General features: G+C 36.9%; 1 protein-coding gene across 9 annotated transcripts in view; it reads left to right on the forward strand.

The window, feature by feature from the left end:
* LOC121384380 (nucleolysin TIA-1-like) overlaps positions 1–18,931 on the forward strand; it is a 172,031-nt gene that overhangs the window by 81,961 nt on the left and 71,139 nt on the right. For all 9 annotated transcript variants that reach the window (XM_041514757.1, XM_041514756.1, XM_041514754.1 and 6 more), the window contains one exon: positions 16,538–16,595. In XM_041514757.1, coding sequence (XP_041370691.1) covers positions 16,538–16,595 — 58 coding nt within the window. The remainder of the gene's footprint in view (positions 1–16,537; positions 16,596–18,931) is intronic.

An 18,931-nucleotide genomic window follows, 5' to 3' on the forward strand; every position in this document is an offset into this window, starting at 1 on the left:
TAGTGGGGACACTTGTGACAAGTTTTAGGCCATGTGCAATTATTACTCTTGTAGCATGGCTGTTGAGGACACAATTTTGTTATCTAATGAGGATACACATAAGATGCCTGCATTGAGGAGATAATAATTATCGAATAAGAATACTTAAGTTTGTAACCTACATTTCAGCCCTTGAAATTCAGATCATCTTGAAATGGCAGTTTTGTACAGATAATAAAGTAAAAACCTGATAATGATAAAATTCTGTTGCAGATCAATCTTGTATCGGTGTTTTGTGGCAGAACTACTGATTGCCATCGTGAATTTTGAGCACTGACATTTGTTCAAGATGTCCAGGGCCTGTACTCGCTAAAATACTTATGATAAAGACTTCAAATAAAAAGTCCACACTCGAGACGAGTCCAGGCTTGAACTATGTGCAGTTCCTGTGGGCAAGACCATTAAAGCCATGAGTCTACACTTGTAGTTCCATGTGTGTATGTACTGAAAACATGTGTACGTCAAAAACAGGCTTCTTTAATTAGGCCCATAACGGTAACAACATAGGACAGATACAGTGGAATCTGTCTAAACTGAACCCTGAACTAACCAGAATCCTGTCAAAACCGACCAAGTTTCATGGTCTTGAACTTTCTAAATTGTAAAACACGACCCTCTAAACACCGGATCCTGTCTAAATCTGATAAATATTAGATCCTAGGCATGATCTGGTTTAGACACGTTTCACTGTATAATGTAATAATTCTTTTAGATAATAAGGATTTTGTCTTTATGTTCCTCTCCCCATCTTTGTCTTCTGTGTCCTCAGTAGATCTATCTGTCTACCTGTCTGTGTGTGTTTACAGTACATACTGTCCCACATTTTGAAAATCCACTTTACTTTCCACAAGAATGTTGCCTCATGAGGCAGATAACACGAAGTTAATTCATTGCAGTAAGAATTGGGTTTCTGTCAAACCTTGTGTATTGTATGAGAACATAATATTTAACTGCATGCCCATTCATGTTGTAAGGTGAATAATGAAAATAGAAAAAGAAAGAAAAAGGATCTGCTTGCAATGACTGTTTGAAACCAATACCACTTCTGTCCGACTTCGTAATGTGTTTACGTACCAGTATTTTATTATATTTATGTCTCACTACTTTGCTTTTCAATATCAGTATGCGTAATCCTCCACCCCAGCCCCACTCGACACAACGATTGAATGGGTTTTTACAAAACAAGTAGTAACCTTCAATTAGGATCACCATATTCATACCCATTGCTTTTACCTTGTTGAGGTGGTGGTGCTTTATTTCACACAAGTGATCACGGCCGACTGATTTCCTTAAGTTAGATGACAGGTTTCTCAATAACCCATTCTTATCTCAATTTCTGAGTCACTAGGGGCAACAGCTTTCTTTAATGTTCATCTTGTGTGTGTGAACTGAAAATATGCATAAGGAAAAAAGTAATCCATTTCAAGTATTCATATTGTCTTCTTTCTTTCTTGTTTAATAGGTGTTATGTTTTAGTGATGATGGCATCAGCTGGCCAATAGCTTTGCATTTACATTTCGGTGCATATTAAAAAAGAAAAATTAAATGTAAATTGTAATGTGCTGAGGTGTGTTGTCCTTTCTTTTAATTTTTACCAAATTGTATTTTTATGCAGTTACTAAGTCTGTAAGTCATATGTTCATTCACAAGATAGTTGAAGTTTTGTTTAATGACACCATAGAGCACATTGTTTAATGGATTTCAAACATTTAGTGATTCTGACATGCAGTCTTTAAAGGAAGCCTGGTACATTTTCCCATTCATTCATTCATTCATTCATTCATTCCAACTTATTTTCGTGCTTATATTCAAGCACACTGTCCTTGGCACACACATCAGCTGTCTGAGCTGTCTGTCCAGGACAATGGGTTAGTGGTTAGTGAGATTTCAGTGTAGTGGTCATAAACCTAACTATTGAGTCATTAAAACTCACTCAGTGTAGTGGTCTTAAACCTACCCATTGAGTCATTAAAACTCACTCAGTGTAGTGGTCTTAAACCTACCCATTGAGTCATTAAAACTCACTCAGCGTAGTGGTCTTAAACCTACCCATTGAGTCATTAAAACTCACTCTGGGTGGGAGCTGGTACCAGGCTGCGAACCCAGTACCCATCAGCCTTATGTTTGATGGCTTAACCACAACACGCCTACCATTAGTAGCGAGGGATCGTTTATATGCACCATCCCAGAGACAAGACCAGTGATGTCATTAAGAATAGAAATTACAGGTAAAAATGAGATTATGGCCAGCTATTGTCATGTCAAAGCATGACACATTTTTATTGATTTATCTTAAATATTAGCATTATGCATTGACAATAAGCTAATATAACAGGGTTGTCAACAAGTGCAGATTAGATTGTGAAATATCAACATTCGGTCAGTTAGTGCAGAACAGTGCTGAAAAGATGCATGCACAAATATATTGTTGTTGGTGTATTTGTGGATAAGAAGTGTTCAAATGTAAATAAATATTTAAATCAGAATAATAATGTGCAAGTAACAATGAATTCTAATATTTTTTAATGCTGTTGAACTGCTATAAGTAGCTTTGTTTTTGTGGGCATTTTGGGATTTGTATGTTAAAACCAAGTACAACCAACCAGTCGGTCATGTGTCAAAAGGCAAGCTGACTTGTTACATTTTGAGTCATCGCCAATTAATGAAAGGATTTTTTTTTTTAATTTTTAAATATGAATTTACTTTTGAACATGATGTCACACACTAGTACTGGTGTGACACTGAAAATGCTTGTTTACTTTATTTGACGTTCTAAGTTGATGTTTTGTTTATTTTTTTATAATTATAATATAATCATAATCATGTTTGGTCTGGCAGGTTTTGATTCGGGCAGCAGAAGCTTGTTGGACCGAATGTCCAGCAGGAATTTCAGCCAATTTCAACTCCTGCGAAAACTGCGTCAGATTATTCCAATCATCTGTGTTATAGAATTGAGTAGTGACAAATTACCACAGTAGCCCCACAGTGTTCCTTTAATTAGGGTCATCTAGAATTGTTAATGTGATTGTCCCCCGACACCCAACTTACCAAGGAGTACACACTATTGGCTTAGTCCGTGACCAGTTGGTGTGAGTGTTTAACTTCAAGTTGGTCAAAATGTTTTCGTCCATTTTCAAGCAAAATGTAGGTCAAAATGCTTTTTTTAGAGTTATATTTTAAATGTTCTTTAGAATTTAAGATCAGTTTATTTTTAATTAATCTATATCAGTGATGTCACACTATTGTTCAGGAATCTACAGTTGTGGACAATTTAATCTATATCAGTGATGTCACACTATTGTTCAGGAATCTACAGTTGTGGACAATGAATTTTGAAGATTTTGTGCATTCCTGTCAAAGATTCACAATGACTGCTGACAGAACTTGTACATTGTTAACAAATACAACAAATTAGCCCACAAGACACACATCTGCAACATCAAATGATAAATGTAAGCCTTATAAACCTGATAATACTGATAGTAATGTATTCAGGTGGAATGCAACAAAGATCATCAAATAATAAAGTGGAAATCATAGATCACACATTCAGCAAATGTATCACGCTTAAAGGTAGCATTCAAGGTTAGTCTAGACTTTACCCATCAACCAAGTCAGATTAGGTGTCCTCAACAAGCCAGAGGTTCCTCTGGCTTAGCTCTCCGGGTTGTTGAGATTTTCAAGCTTGTCACTACATCAAGGCAATGACCTTGTTGTGGTTATGAGAGAAGTAAAGTTGTAAATAAATAAGTTTTTACTTAATTTGCAAGGATTTTGAAAAGTCATAGTACATGTACATTCTATGTCTGTGTTTTAATTAGTCATCAAGAGATGAGGAGTTGTTAAGTGATAGAGGTATTAAATGTTTCAGGATTATTTCACTTCGCTAGATCATGCCATCAGTACTTTTCAAATTCAAATCAAGATTGCATTACTAAGGGCCATAGGGTGTCCAGTTTTGTCCGTGGGAGAGAGTATATAAAAAGTATTCTTCTTTCCCATTGACACCATATGCTACATTTATTTAATTATATTGGTCAAAATTGAAGATCACTAATGAAACTACTGTATCATAAAGCAATTATTTAACATGTACAAAACACTTGTCTTAATGCTGGCTCTGGCTAATTGAGGGTAGTATTTTGCAATGAGTGTAAATTAACTGTAAAAAAAAAGGTCAACTTTTGCTTAATGAGGTTACAGCTTATTTTGCTTGTGACCTTTTTCTATATTATCCAATTTGCAATAATAAAGAATTTGCCAAGTCTGGCAGCCATTCTTACGTGGCACCAATCCAGATGTATACCGCTGGGCTAATTGAATTTCCTGTTGGTCGAGAACCGAGCCCGAGCCGAACCTTGATCATCAAAATGTCACGTGACCAACAGACTCGTTTGTGTTTGGGTCGGTCAGCGGCAAAACGAACATACTTTTTTTCGTAGACAATTCAATCAAAATTTCCTATGTTATATATATATATATATATATATTTTTTTTTTTCACTTTAAATAAACGGGTAACACAATTTCCTTGGTACATGCCAAATTCACTGTTTGTGTCTATAGCCAGATGTCATTCATTGATTTTGCTATTTTCCTTTTGGTTAATCTGTGCTAGATGAGGCGGTGACGGTAGATTGAAAAATTAGCTTGATTCCCAGCGCACCATTGAGATGTGCCGTTTCATGCTGTTGAAGTATGCAAGAGTAGACACAGTAATGGAAGGACAAACGCTGCCATATGGATGGCCAGCCATCACACGTTAATTGACTTGACTCCTTGTTGGAGCTCGAGGCAACCCCAGGGCACACAACATCAGCATTTAAACTACATTTGTTCAGGACAAAATTAAGATGTTTGTCAGCATTTCGGTTTTGGGTTTTTTTATTTTTTAGCCTTTTAACCCAAAATATAGAAAAAATTGTCAGTGTGTGTGCCTTCATGTGTATTATTGTAACACTAATTTAAAGGATAACTTGTTTCAAGGTGCCACCAATGCTTTGGATAATTATTAAAGTCACACCATTTAGTTTATTTTTAATAAAATGGTCATTATTACAGGCACTAAATTATCTGTTACTCCGCACATCTAAGCTAATAAATAGGTTTTGCTTGCTTGCAATAGGTTTTGCTTGTTTGTTGTGTTTAAAAAATATAATTCCCAAAACTGATAATGATTCACACTCATTCAGTGACTGAGTAGTTCACTTTATAGTATTCGATCGCCTATGACTAAGGGAAATAGGTTTTCAGTAATGATGGTTACTACTTTCATTTAGAACAAACAGGAAAACACTACAGAACTGATAAACATGGTTATATAACAACTGCTAACAAAACAAAAAGGAACTCGAATAAATGAATTTAATTAAAAGAACAGACACATGGAGCTTATGTGTACCTGTTCTGTATCAACTGTTGTTTAAAGATTGCTTGAAGAATACAAAGTAATTTGTCCAACCACAGTTGCTTGTATACAGTGTATAATTGCATGTAACATCGTTCTTGACAATCCATGCATATTGCATATTGCATTGCATTTGTCCTCGAGTAAACATTTCAATAAAGAAATTTTAATCTGTTGGGATGAATTTGTCACTTTAAATCAATGTTTATGGAATGGATTGATTTCTTTTATGTCGCATAGGAAGTCGAGGAATTTAGATGTGGCTTTGAGATTTGGTGTCACAAGCAGTTGGCCATTGTTGCGGTAATTTGAAAGGATATTGGAGATCGATTGATAGGACATGGCATTATTCAATACAAAAAGAAATACATGAAAAGGTGCCGGTGTGTGCGCAGACAATCAGCGTATTGACACAGCCACGGTGTGCGTGCCTGCCAATTCTGGCACCGAGCACGATCACGTCATATACGACAAGACCGCAGCACGCTTTGTCTAAAACATTTAACGCAGCTAGAACCATTGACTGCATAGTTCCAGTTTCTGCGTTCAGGACCATAACTTCTAAGTCATTAATTCTTCCAATTGATTGCTGACTGGCATTTGAGATTGATAGACATTACAGGATTCAAAGTGACCCCCTAAATTGAAAAAAAGAAAGAAAGAAGAAGCATCAAATTGTGGTGTAAATAATATCTGGCAGCAGGCATAAAACATCTGCTATTTGCATAAAACGCTCGAGTTAATAACTTCCTGACTGGGAAGGAAAGGAAATGAAATGAAAGGAAGGGCACCCCAGCACATTGTTTTAGCTGCTATTTCATGTCTTAATATATAGAAATGGTGGCAGTTTAGAGAATGAAAGAATGTAGCCACCACTTGAGGTACATTTGTTGTTGTAATAACAGAGGATGGTTTAATTTTGACACCCATGGATCTGACATGGACACATGGTGGAAAATCTTGAACTTAAAGGATCGTGAGATGTACATCCTTGCCCCCAGTCAGTATTCCATGACTGGTAAGGCCATTGTCTATACTGTAAATGGGATTAAATATGCAATGTGCCTCCATGCCCCTCCCTCTCGTGAATGTACAACTTGGTGCATATTTATAGCATATATAAATTTTGCAAACAACTGTATGCACAAAAAAAAATTATTTTCTCTCTCTCTCTCCAATTGTGTACGGCCTTGAACATGACTTTACCAAAATGTTGAAAAACGTGATCCTGAGCCATCACTGATGACATTCCTATTTTGGGATGTGGGATTCCTATTTTTGAAGGCCTGTGACACTCCAACATGTATGTAATTAAGCAGAAGGTACTATACATCTTGACATATTTTTCTTTTTCATTCAAGACTTTAAAAAAAAAACTTGTTTCATTACTATCAGTTGTTGGGGGTGTTTTTTTTTCTTTTGATCTGGGGTCAGCACTTATTTCCTTTATTGCTTTCTTAGGAATTGTGTGAAATGTCTTTTTGACATGCACTTCTATCATCCACGAACATTAATGTAACTCGCAATATCGGAACTGAATATGAAATACATTACTTTATTGCACATGTGACCAAAGACTTAATGGGGTTGGAGAATGAACTAGTTATTAAAGTACAAGTAATATCAATGGGGTTATGTTAATTATGCCATCTTTATTTTCTTATGCAATGTGGACATTTTAGAAGAGTTTTTTTTTAATGAAATCATTTACAAAAGATTAACATTTTCTGTCAAGTTCTTATCACTGGGTTCTTTTTATTCCATAAAGATTGATTATTAGTAAAACATGTTCAAATGTGCTATTAATTTTATATTAATAAGACCAGTTTCTTCTAAGCCTGATGAAGATTTTCTGAGGAGTCCGATTGTATTATGTTGGCCTCACTCTCCCATTCCTTTTAATTACAAAACAACCCATCCTTTTGAGACCACAGTCCATGAATTAATTTACTTGTGTGCGAAAAATCCCAAATTACACTAACCATATCATTGACATGATGTCATTTGAAATGAAATAACAGCTTTGAAATTCATTACTTTCTTGTGACATTTCTTTAGATTATACATCGATGCATTCCTCTGAGAGTTAATACTTGGATAATGACATGAATAATAATAAGAGATATTTTAAATCATAGATGTGAAATGAATGTTTTCTCTGCTCCAAGAACTGTGGAAAAACAATTAGCTGTAAGAGACACTGACCCTTGTTTCTTAGGTGCAAGCCTTTTTTTTTTTTGACTTGAAAACCCCCCAACTCCATTTGAGCTATTGTAGGCTTCAGACAAGGCCTGAAATTCATTTAGTGGTGTGGGAAGAAACCTTTGCTTCAAATTTTGCTTCTCAAATGTTATCTAGAAAGTGAGAAGTTGTTCTAGAAATTAGTCCTGTAGTAGGCTAAAAAAAAATTAACAGCAGTGCAGGAGACTTGAGACAATGTAGATAAAGTTTATAATTTATTTTATTGTTCATGAAAATGAGGAATCCTATATCTGGAATACTGTCAAAAATAGATGGAAAGCAAAAACTGCTTATGAAACTAAAGATGGAAAGCAAAAACTGCTTATGAAACTAAAGATGAAAAGCAGAAACTGCTTATGAAACTAAAGATGAAAAACGGAAACTGCCTATGAAACTAAAGATGGAAAATAGGAACTGCTTATGAAACTAAAGATGGAAAGCAGAAACTGCTTATGAAACTAACTATCAGAAAGAATACAGTATTATGCAGTTTGAGTGGTATTTGGTGCATGTTCCCTGTCAATTTTTAACCTTGAATCAGGATAACAAACACTGGATTTACTCAACTTTAAGCAAGAAGTTATAAGTAATGTATAATTTAAGGGTACAAAAATCTTTAATAGCAGGAGGTTTTTTTTCACTGCTTAGTAACTGGGCTCAGTGTCTTTAAGAAAATTATGTTTATCAAAATTATGGCACATTGTTTTTTAAGTGGTATAGTGGTTTTATTGTGGTAATTGCAGCAGTCTATTATTGATACAATGTACGTGCATGCATCACATATATTGTACATGCATCACATATTTTGTACATGCATCACATTGTACAGGGGCCATGACAGAGCCCAGTATAAGATGTTCGATCACCAACGGTAAGCCCATTGGGCTATTTGTTATTCCAGTACGTGGCTCATAATTGGTGTAACGAAGACTGTGGTATGTACTATCCTGTCTGGGATGGTGCATATAAAAGACCCCTTGCTGCTAATTGAAATGAGTAGTCCTCAGAATGGCAGCAGTTATTGTCCAATTGTCCCATGCCATGTAATAGTAAATAAAAATGTAACTGTTTCATTAAACAAAACAAAAAAAAGTATTTTCTTTCACACACATATTGTACAGGCATCACATGCATTGTACATGTATATAAATTGAGTTAACTGCAACACATTTTTCTGATGTGCCACTGTTTCAGCATTTTCGATTTTTCAAATAAGCCATGATGATTAGAGTGAATGAATTTAGTTCTATGCCTTATTTGTGGATGTTCCTACATGACGAGAGCTGGTGGTGATTGTTTGGACAGAGGGATCTGATGCAGCTTTTCTTTCACTTACACATGGACATAGGTCTCGTCTAGCCGGCACATCCTGCCACTAACACAGTCAGATCAATTTCTATACACTGAACCCAGTCGGATCCAAGCAGGTTTAGTGGATGCCCTCACAAACATCCAGACAGATATATTGCCCACTACATGTCTGTATGGTCATTCTTTGTAGTACAATCAGTATTGATGGGTTTTTGATGCAAGGTGAAAGGTATTTAGTTATTCCTGACCATTTGTATCCATCCATCCATCCTGTCAATCCAATCCATCCATCCTGACAATCCAATCCATTCCATCCATCCATCCATCCTGCCAATCCAATCCCATCCAATCCCATCCAATCCCATCCCATCCCATCCCATCCCATCCCATCCCATCCCGTCCCAGTCCCAGTCCCAGTCCCCCGCCCCCAGTCCCCCATCCCCCATTCCCATCCCCATCCCCATCCCCATCCAACCACTCAATAAATGTAAACAAAATGGGTTTTTTATTCTGAAACAATTTATCTTTGGTTTTGTTTGAAATTTTCACTGGTTTTCATTTTCATAATAAAACATTGGTGTTTTTAAAACTCCCCAGACCTCTGATAATACAAATACCAGAGTAATGAATGTAATATGTGATCTGGTTCCCATTTTCATTTCTGTCAACATTGTTAAAAATTGCACTAAAAAAAAAACGTTAGGGAAATTTGCCAAGTGATTTATTTTACATTGTTAACAATATCTGAAATAAACGATATTTGCTTAAAATTAAAAGAAAAAATTGGATTGTAATTCTATTCTAGTGCCGTCGTATAAGTTGTGTAATACAATTACAGACTTCACTGGAGTCGATACAAATCAAATTTGACAAAACTTGATATGTATTAAATGTATTTAAGATGTTCTACTTGCTGACCAAGTGATTTACCAGTGTTGCTGCAACGTAACCAAGGATAGGGTGGATACTTTACAGCCAGCAGGTTCCTTCTGGTGGTTCGGTGATTAAATGTTGTAAATCTGACATTTTACGCTTTGCTTCATCCTCTGATAAAATTTGCAGAGACAAATTGCTGCTGGAATGATTGTCGAGAAGAGGCCAATCTTAAAAGAAAAAGTGATAATTCACCTAAGACTTAATGACCTATTGCCTATTCCTGGACAAATGCAAGCTGGTGATAATTTCCTGTCAATGCACTACAATTAGCACTCGGTTTATACATGAACAGTGTGACGGCTAGCTCTGGCACTCACCAACTTCGCCAATTAGGCATTTTGAAAACAATTGGCGAATTTTATTTTAATTTGGCGAATAAATTTCATGTAATAATTGATACTTTATTAGAAAATAACGGGTAGTTTTTGTTGGTTTTTTATTATTGTAAATAGATGGTTTGGCGAAATGTTCTGCACACCCAGAGCTAGCCCTGTATGTGAACATTAAGATTATCCATGAACAGTGCATTTCTTCTACAATTCTGCATAATATATATAAAGCTGTAATCAGATCTGTTTCTGGACTGGACCATGGTGAACATATCAAACACAGACTGCGTGTTTTAATTTGCATAATGAGTGAGATAGATCATCAGTATGTGTAGGTCAGTTTTCAAAGTATATTTTTATGTGAAGCGGTTTATTATAGTTGATTTGATAATTGCTTGATCAGAAGTAATTTCCCTTTGATGTTGAACACTGCATTAATTGGGGAGAATATTAATGTGTGCTCATTTTATTTATGATTCTAAAACAGTAGTTTTATTTTTTATTTTTAATTTGTGAGCATTATGAACTCCACTTCTTCTTTTTTCCTTTTCTTTTTTTTTTTCTTTGCAAATAAAACACTTGGTAAAGAGGACTGATAAATACGGAATTATTCGGTTTCGTGACGAGAAAGTTTTCCGAGACCTCGGATGCAACCACTGGCATGCGGTGCATACCGATAGCGGCTCACAGCATGAAACCAGCACCAGAGAACGCCCATAACCCCAAGTATTCAGCAATTCCTGTAGTATATGTAGCAAAACCATGGCAGTCGGATCCTTATTGATTTTCTCTTTAACAGTGCCTCTTCAAAGTCTTGTGCTAAGCAGTGACAAAGTCCAGAGATGGCCTGTACATTCTAATTGAGATACCTTGGTTTCGGGTAATTTGATTTCCGTGGACTCTGTGCCAAAACTGCTTTCAGTGAATCCCCCAAGTCTAATTGCTGAATCCATTGTAGCACAGTTTCCTGTTGTCAGCATCCACGTTTTTAAGTCAATATTTTTTAATATTGTCACTGTTTTTCCCCTAGAAATGTTTACCCTAATGTGCTGTAATTAAACTCAAAAGTCTGGAGTATCGGCTGGTAAAAACAATTGTTGTCAATTTGTTAATTCATATTGGTTTGCCGCCGCACTTCGTGACCAGTTGCAATTGCAGGGAACATGAAACAGATGTGGACACGTGAGAAATTAGCAAGTTGAGGAATTTATTCTGTTTGCCAGTGCTGCTCTATCTGCATAGTTGTCCATTTGGCTTCTGCTTTGGACATTTTTGGATTAAAAGTGTCATGCAGAGCAAAGTATGATTGTGTGGTGGATATAAGTACACATTTGACCTGATTGTCTGTAGATTTCTAGTCAAAATTTTGAATAATGCTCTCCTACATGTAATAACTCAATAATTTTTATAATCACCTCTTTATTTGCTTGCATGCCAAGCATGTGTATGCTTGTGGACTGCCTAAAGAGTACCAATAAGTGTGAGTGTGCATGTGCTTATGGGCTGTCTCAAATGAATCCATTAAGAAAAAGAAAGAAAAAAGGAAAATACAAAAAGAAAAAAGAAGGGGGGGGAAAAAGTGTTGATTTAGACAGTGATGGATTAGACAGACTTTTCAGTCTTATAAACCAATTTGGGTCCCAACATCAATCTGATTTTCATAGATTTATGGATTAAATAAAGGGCACTGTATGTTCATGTTTGGGGGGATTCTTTTTTTTCTCGTAAAAATAAAATGTAACTTTCTGAATAAGGGAACAGAATTTTGTACAATTACAAGATGAAAGACCCTTTATTTTTATTTTTAAGAAATTGTGTAAGACTTCTTTTCTTTTTCTTTCTTTCTTTCTTTTTTGCATGCTTTGAATCGATTAACAAATGTCATTTTTCTTTCTTCAAACACAACTTGTATGTTTTCAGTTGTTTGTCTTACATAAGACAAATCTTGATCTGCTTGTAGAAACACACACAAATAGTTGATTTTATTTCTGGTCGGACATGTTATCCATTGTTTTCTATTGATTTAAAAGGTTTTTTTTACTATTACTCGTGTATAAATGACGAAGTATCTGAAATATAGTTTTACAGAATACTATTTCACTAACATTGATTCTTATTCCAACCAATGCTCCATGGCTGGTCTATCAAATACCATTTTATAAGCTTGCCATCTGTGGGAAGGCAGAAAAGAATGGCCTGTTTTGTTTATAGATGTAGTAGCATTTGTGGTAAACCTGGGTTCCTCATATTCTTGTTAAAAGTAGCAGCATTTGTGGTAGACCTGGTTCATCATATTCTCATTAGAAGTAGTAGCATTTGTGGTAAACCTGGGTTCCTCATATTCTTGTTAAAAGTAGCAGCATTTGTGGTAGACCTGGTTCATCATATTCTCATTAGAAGTAGTAGCATTTGTGGTAAACCTGGGTTCCTCATATTCTTGTTAAAAGTAGCAGCATTTGTAGTAGTCCTGGTTCATCATATTCTCATTAGAAGTAGTAGCATTTGTGGTAAACCTGGGTTCCTCATATTCTTGTTAAAAGTAGCAGCATTTGTGGTAGACCTGGTTCATCATATTCTCATTAGAAGTAGTAGCATTTGTGGTAAACCTGGGTTCCTCATATTCTTGTTAAAAGTAGCAGCATTTGTGGTAGACCTGGTTCATCATATTCTCATTAGAAGTAGTAGCATTTGTGGTAAACCTGGGTTCCTCATATTCTTGTTAAAAGTAGCAGCATTTGTGGTAGACCTGGTTCATCATATTCTCATTAGAAGTAGTAGCATTTGTGGTAAACCTGGGTTCCTCATATTCTTGTTAAAAGTAGCAGCATTTGTGGTAGACCTGGTTCATCATATTCTCATTAGAAGTAGTAGCATTTGTGGTAAACCTGGGTTCCTCATATTTTTGTTAAAAGTAGCAGCATTTGTGGTAGACCTATTTCATCATATTCTCATTAGAAGTAGCAGCATCTGTGGTAGACCTGGTTCATCATATTCTCATTAGAAGAAGCAGCATTTGTGGTAGATCTGGCTTCCACACCAGACCATAATGCTTTTAGCCACTGATCAAAAAGTGTGCTGAGGTGTCACTAACCAGCTAGTCCTTTTACTAGTGGAATGACACTGTCAGTGTATATGGTTACTGAGAAGTACATTTTCAGTGAACACTTGCCTGATGTTAATGACTGACGCTCCTGCTCATCTTTAATCACTGCAGCACGTCAAATTAATCATCATTGTCTTGTAATAACCCAGAATTGGATATGCGATGAAATGTGTCCTCAGCATGTCCATTAAGCCTCACGACATGACAAATGGCTCTGTTTATGGCATAGCTTTCCTTCCCGATTTATAGTGCATATATGTATTTTTGTTAAGTCAAACAGTTTAACTGTTGTGAAAAGGTTCAGAATACTGTTGTATACTACTCAAAAGAATTTAAGGGTCAAAAATTTATAACCATATAAGTTTCAGAGTGTATTAGATTGATGATGTAAACTACACCAAAAAATTTATTTATTGTTCCATATTTACAAAAACCCCACAAATAAACGTCACTGTATACAAGAAAGTCACATGACATGCTGTCAAAGTTGAAGGTTGTCAAACATGGATTTTACACATTAGAACATTCGTTTAATAGTGTGTGAATCCACCCCTGGCGCGAATACACTCGACACATCGTTGCCTCATGCTGTTGATCAGACGTCTGAAGAACTCTGCCATGTTGACCCAGATCATGAAGGTTGGCCGGAGGGGCATGGTTATCCCGAACTCTCCTGCCTAATTCGTCCTAGGCGTGCTCTATTGGGGCCAAGTCAGGCGAATATGCTGGCCAATCCATCCTGGCGATACCTTGTTGTCTGAGAAAGTCCGTTACCACCCTGGCGCGGTGGGGTCTGGCATTGTCATCCTGCAGAACTGCCCCGCCGCCAATCTGCTGAAGGCCTGGGAGAACCAACGGCCGGATAATCTCATTCAGATATCGGATTCCATTCAGATTGCCATCCACCACATAGAGGGGGGTCCTGTGGTGGATAGAGATGCCGCCCCACACCATGACGCTGCCACCACCGAACCGATGACATCTAACGTTAACGTCAGCGAAGCGCTCCCCAGGACGTCTGTAGACACGAACCCGACCGTCGTTGAACTGGAGACTAAACCTGGACTCATCAGTGAACAACACTCGACCCCACTGAACACGTTGCCACCGCAGATGAAGCGTGCACCAGTGATGTCTGGCCGTTCTGTGACGTGGTAGGAGTGGTGGTCGAACAGCCTGGCGACAGCAGCGTAGATTATTGGCTCTCAGACGATTGCGTATGGTTTGATCAGACACTCGAGTTCCAGTCGCAGTCCGCAGATTGTCACGTAATCGGCGTGCAGTGGTTGTGCGTTGACGTAGAGCCATATTGGTGATGTAGCGGTCCTCTCTATTTGTAGTGCTTCGGGGTCTTCCCGAACGTGGACGATTTCGAACAGAATTCGTTGCTTGGTACCGTTGCCACAGTCGGCCAACGACACTCTGACTGACACCAAGTCTCAGAGCAACATTTCTTTGCGTATTGCCATCCTGAAGCCAAGCAATAGCCCTTCCTCGATCTTCGATAGTCAGTTGAAGTCGTACCATTGTCGAATTTGGAGTGTGCACCGTACACGAACGCAAGCTCCAATTATACGGAAATTCAGCATTGGGAACATGGAATACACGTGCAAAGCGTGCAAATGAAGCGCTTTGTGAAAAAGCAAGTTATGGGCACTTAGCAGACCTTTCGCTTTCACCCTAATTTACGTGCAAATGTAAGCATGTTTTCGCCATTAGAACTAGTCGACAGTGTTAATGACAGTGGATTTTAATTCATTTATGGGTTGCTTAGACCCACTTTCGTCAAAATGGAACAATACCATGCGTGACATTATGGTCTAGCTAATATAATTGACATTCACAAAATAATGTCGAAAATATCGTCTGACCCTTAAATTCTTTTGAGTAGTATATAATGCCTATTGCGGGAAGTATTTCCAGTATTATATGTTTAATATATCTTCTTTATTTTTTGGAGAGGGTGGTTGAGAATGGTCCTGCATATCCAAACTGTTGATAGCCAAACCACAGATGACATGGCCACTGAGCTATCTTTAACTGGATGACATGACCAGTTAGCCATTGAACGTGGTTACTTTCCTAAAATCTTCTTAGTTTTAAAGTAGCTTTACTTTGCAAAGACTATATTATATATCCTGTCAAAAACATTGTGCTTTTGAGAGCATGACAAAGACTTGACCAGTGCTGGGTTTCAACTTCCATCTACTCTGTATTGATCTGGAGGGTAAATGAAAACTCGATTCTGACCCAGAGGTGGGTAGTCTCAGTGATGCTGCATACGTGATGGAGCAACCTTTAAATCTGGTGCTATCTAAATAAATCTGTAATCGCTAAGTAATTAAAAAGTTGATAGCTGTAGCACAAGTGTTGTCATATCTTGTTTTCGCGTTTTGTTGTGTAAAAGCTGCATGAGGGCCTATTGATTTGAGATTTGTTTGTTTTTTTATTTTTCTAAAACATGCCAGTTTTTTCATGGTACAGATTGCACAACATATTTTTTCAATTATCTGTGGTGGGTTGTTTTTTTCATTTAAAAAATATCTGTTTCTTTTGTGTGAGGGATTTCAATGGAGTTTGAAATTAATGGAAGGGATTGATTATGCAATCAGATATTGGTATATTATTTTATTCCTGGCACACATCTGTTATGCTCTGTTAGGCCCACATCATTATTGACTATGTGTCGTGTGAGCTAAACTGACTGCTGATAGTGCTCTTGTTTTTGTAGTCGTGCAGATGTATAAACTGGCTAATTCCACTCCAGTGGATTATCTAAACTGGATCTGTTTTGGACTGACAAGATCTGCTGCTTTGAATGTGCATGTAAGACAGTGCTGGGTTATAAATGTTCTAAAGAAATAAGTAAATTTATGTTTTCAAAAAGTAATCTATGTATAGAACTTGGTGTCTGGACCTGAAATATTGGTGCGTAGAAACCATGCTACCAGCAATGTCTGTAACGGTAAAACCTTGACTTTAGTTCTGCTCTCTGGACTGGGGATCATTGCAAGAGGAAACCCATTGCTACCACGAGGACTGCTTCTGTTAATTAACAACAAGAGATCTTTACTGTGGATGTGTTGAGCACAAAATGTTTTTAAAAAACGAGATATAAAGGAAAGTATATGTATTTAATTAGAAACTGAATGTTTTCAATTTCTTTTTACAGGAAATGAAAGTCAACTGGGCAACATCACCAAGCAGTGCAGCAAAAACAGATACAAGCAGTAAGTTGTCTCCCTTTCTTCTTTCAAATTAATCATTCATTTTGACCTCCCTCTCTCTCATGGCAGGAACATTAAAGTAGCGTTAAATCGGCTTCATGTTTCCGGAATCTAATAATTCCAAATCACCACATTAAACATGGCTGTTGACACAACACATGCATCTGTGCATCTTTAAAATGGCTGACTTGTCCCACTACACAAACATGTCTTCATTGGATAAGAACCGGCCTCGGTGGTGTCGTGGTTAGCCATCGGTCTACAGGCTGGTAGGTACTGAGTTCGGATCCCAGTCAAGGCATGGGTTTTTTAATCCAGATACCGACTCCAAACCGCAAGGCTCAATTGGTAGGTGTAAACACTTGCACCGACCAGTGATCCATAACTGGTTCAACAAAGGCCATGGTTTGTGCTATCCTGCCTGTGGGAAGCGCAAATAAAAGATCCCTTGCTGCCTGTCGTAAAAGAGTAGCCTATATGGCGACAGCGGGTTTCCTCTCAAAATCTGTGTGGTCCTTAACCATATGTCTGACACCATATAACTGTAAATAAAATGTGTTGAGTGCGTCGTTAAATAAAACATTTCTTTCTTTCTTTCATTTGATAAGAATTACGTGTAGTTTTACAGATCTTGAAATAATTCCAGAATGTGACGTGCTAAAAGATGTGAACTAATGCCGTCCCCATTTATTAGTTTTTCCATATTAACCAGTGCTCTGGTATATATAAGTTACTAGTGTAGCAGCTAATAAAATGGGGCATGGTGGAATAGTGGTTAAGCTATCGGCTTACGAAAATTGTCGGAATATGGGTTTTAATGGCTCAATGAGGTGTGTCTAGACCAGCGTGCTTGTACTTTAATTGGATTTAAACACAAAAATGAACTACTGTCAAATATAGAGCAAAACGGTACCTTTATTGTGGGGTTTTTTGGCAGTCATTTGGTTGGTATAAGTAGAACCATTGCAAAGTATAAAGGCTAATAATACAATAGCTAGGCATCACCAAAAGTGTTCTTTGAATTGCCAGTGCAGTAATATTGCCAAAAGAAAGAAAGAAGCATTGTATTTAACGATACACTCAACACATTTCAATTAGGTATACATGGTTTGGGATTGCCAAAAATGAGCAAAATAACAAAGTGTAATCAGTTAGTATCATGACATGGTTGATACACTAACTCTAATTAGATCTATACACAACCTGCCCTGAGGGAGATGAGGTTTGGTTATGGCTGTCTTGCAGTATGTTACAGTCGGTCTTAGTTTGGAGATATTCCAAAAACTTGATGTGGAAGGCACCCTTTTAAAGACGACAGATATCAACAAACTCAAACCTTGATAAAAAGGGCAGTTTGTATTTCAGCCATCTGTTTGTAATTGGCACTTGCCAATGTGCTATTTGATTGTAAGATTGACCATATATTAATTTTTAAGTGTGCTCTTTAACTATACTGACGTTCAAAAGAAACTTTGCAAGGCTTGAAATTCTGTTATAGAAGACCAACAAACGGTACAGTGGGATATGAAAGTATCATGAAGTTCCAACATCTGAACGTCACAATGCACTTTGTGATACATGCAATGTGTTTGTAAGGTGTTTTCTAAATTGGTTCTTTTCAATTACCAACAATATTTATCAAATTATAAAAATTTGATGTATGTAAAGTTTCTTCTGTACGTCAATACATGAAATACATGGGAAAAGAGGTGCAGCCTTCAACATTTTTTCTGGAATAAACTTTTGTAGAATCTGTTAATTCATATCCTAATATTAATTTTAGAATTCAGGGCCCATATTTTCAAAGCAAACTTAACGCTATGAAATCGTAAAACCATCGTAAGCGTTGACATCACAATGGCATGGGCTGTAGTGACGTCATGGCCTATGATGGTTTTACGATTTCGTAGTGCCAAAATTGCTTTGAAAATGTAGGCCCTGAGTGTTAAATATTTTGCACAAATAATACACTGCCTTTATTTTAGGAGGGGTGCAATGAATGACAGTGCTGATTTTTGTGTGTGTGGGTTTTTTTACAAACTGATTTTCTGTATTTAACAAAATCATGTATATAAAATGAGCTGAGAATAGTTGTGAAAAGTGTGCCATGGTCTTCCAGCAGTTACAGTCTGATTAATGTGGAATGTCATGTCTTTCCTACAGCTGACAATAAATGCTGGTTACCAGCTGAAAAGAAAAAAAACACACATGAAAATTGTTCTTTGGTGGGTTTTTGTGGGTTTTTATTTTTAATTTTTATAAAGATTATATATAATAAATAAAACAACATTTATTAAATTAAAATGATCTAACAAACAGTGTCTAATTGGGCCAGATAG

This window comes from Gigantopelta aegis, chromosome 10 (assembly GCF_016097555.1).
Source record: "Gigantopelta aegis isolate Gae_Host chromosome 10, Gae_host_genome, whole genome shotgun sequence".
NCBI lineage: Eukaryota > Metazoa > Mollusca > Gastropoda > Neomphalida > Peltospiridae > Gigantopelta > Gigantopelta aegis.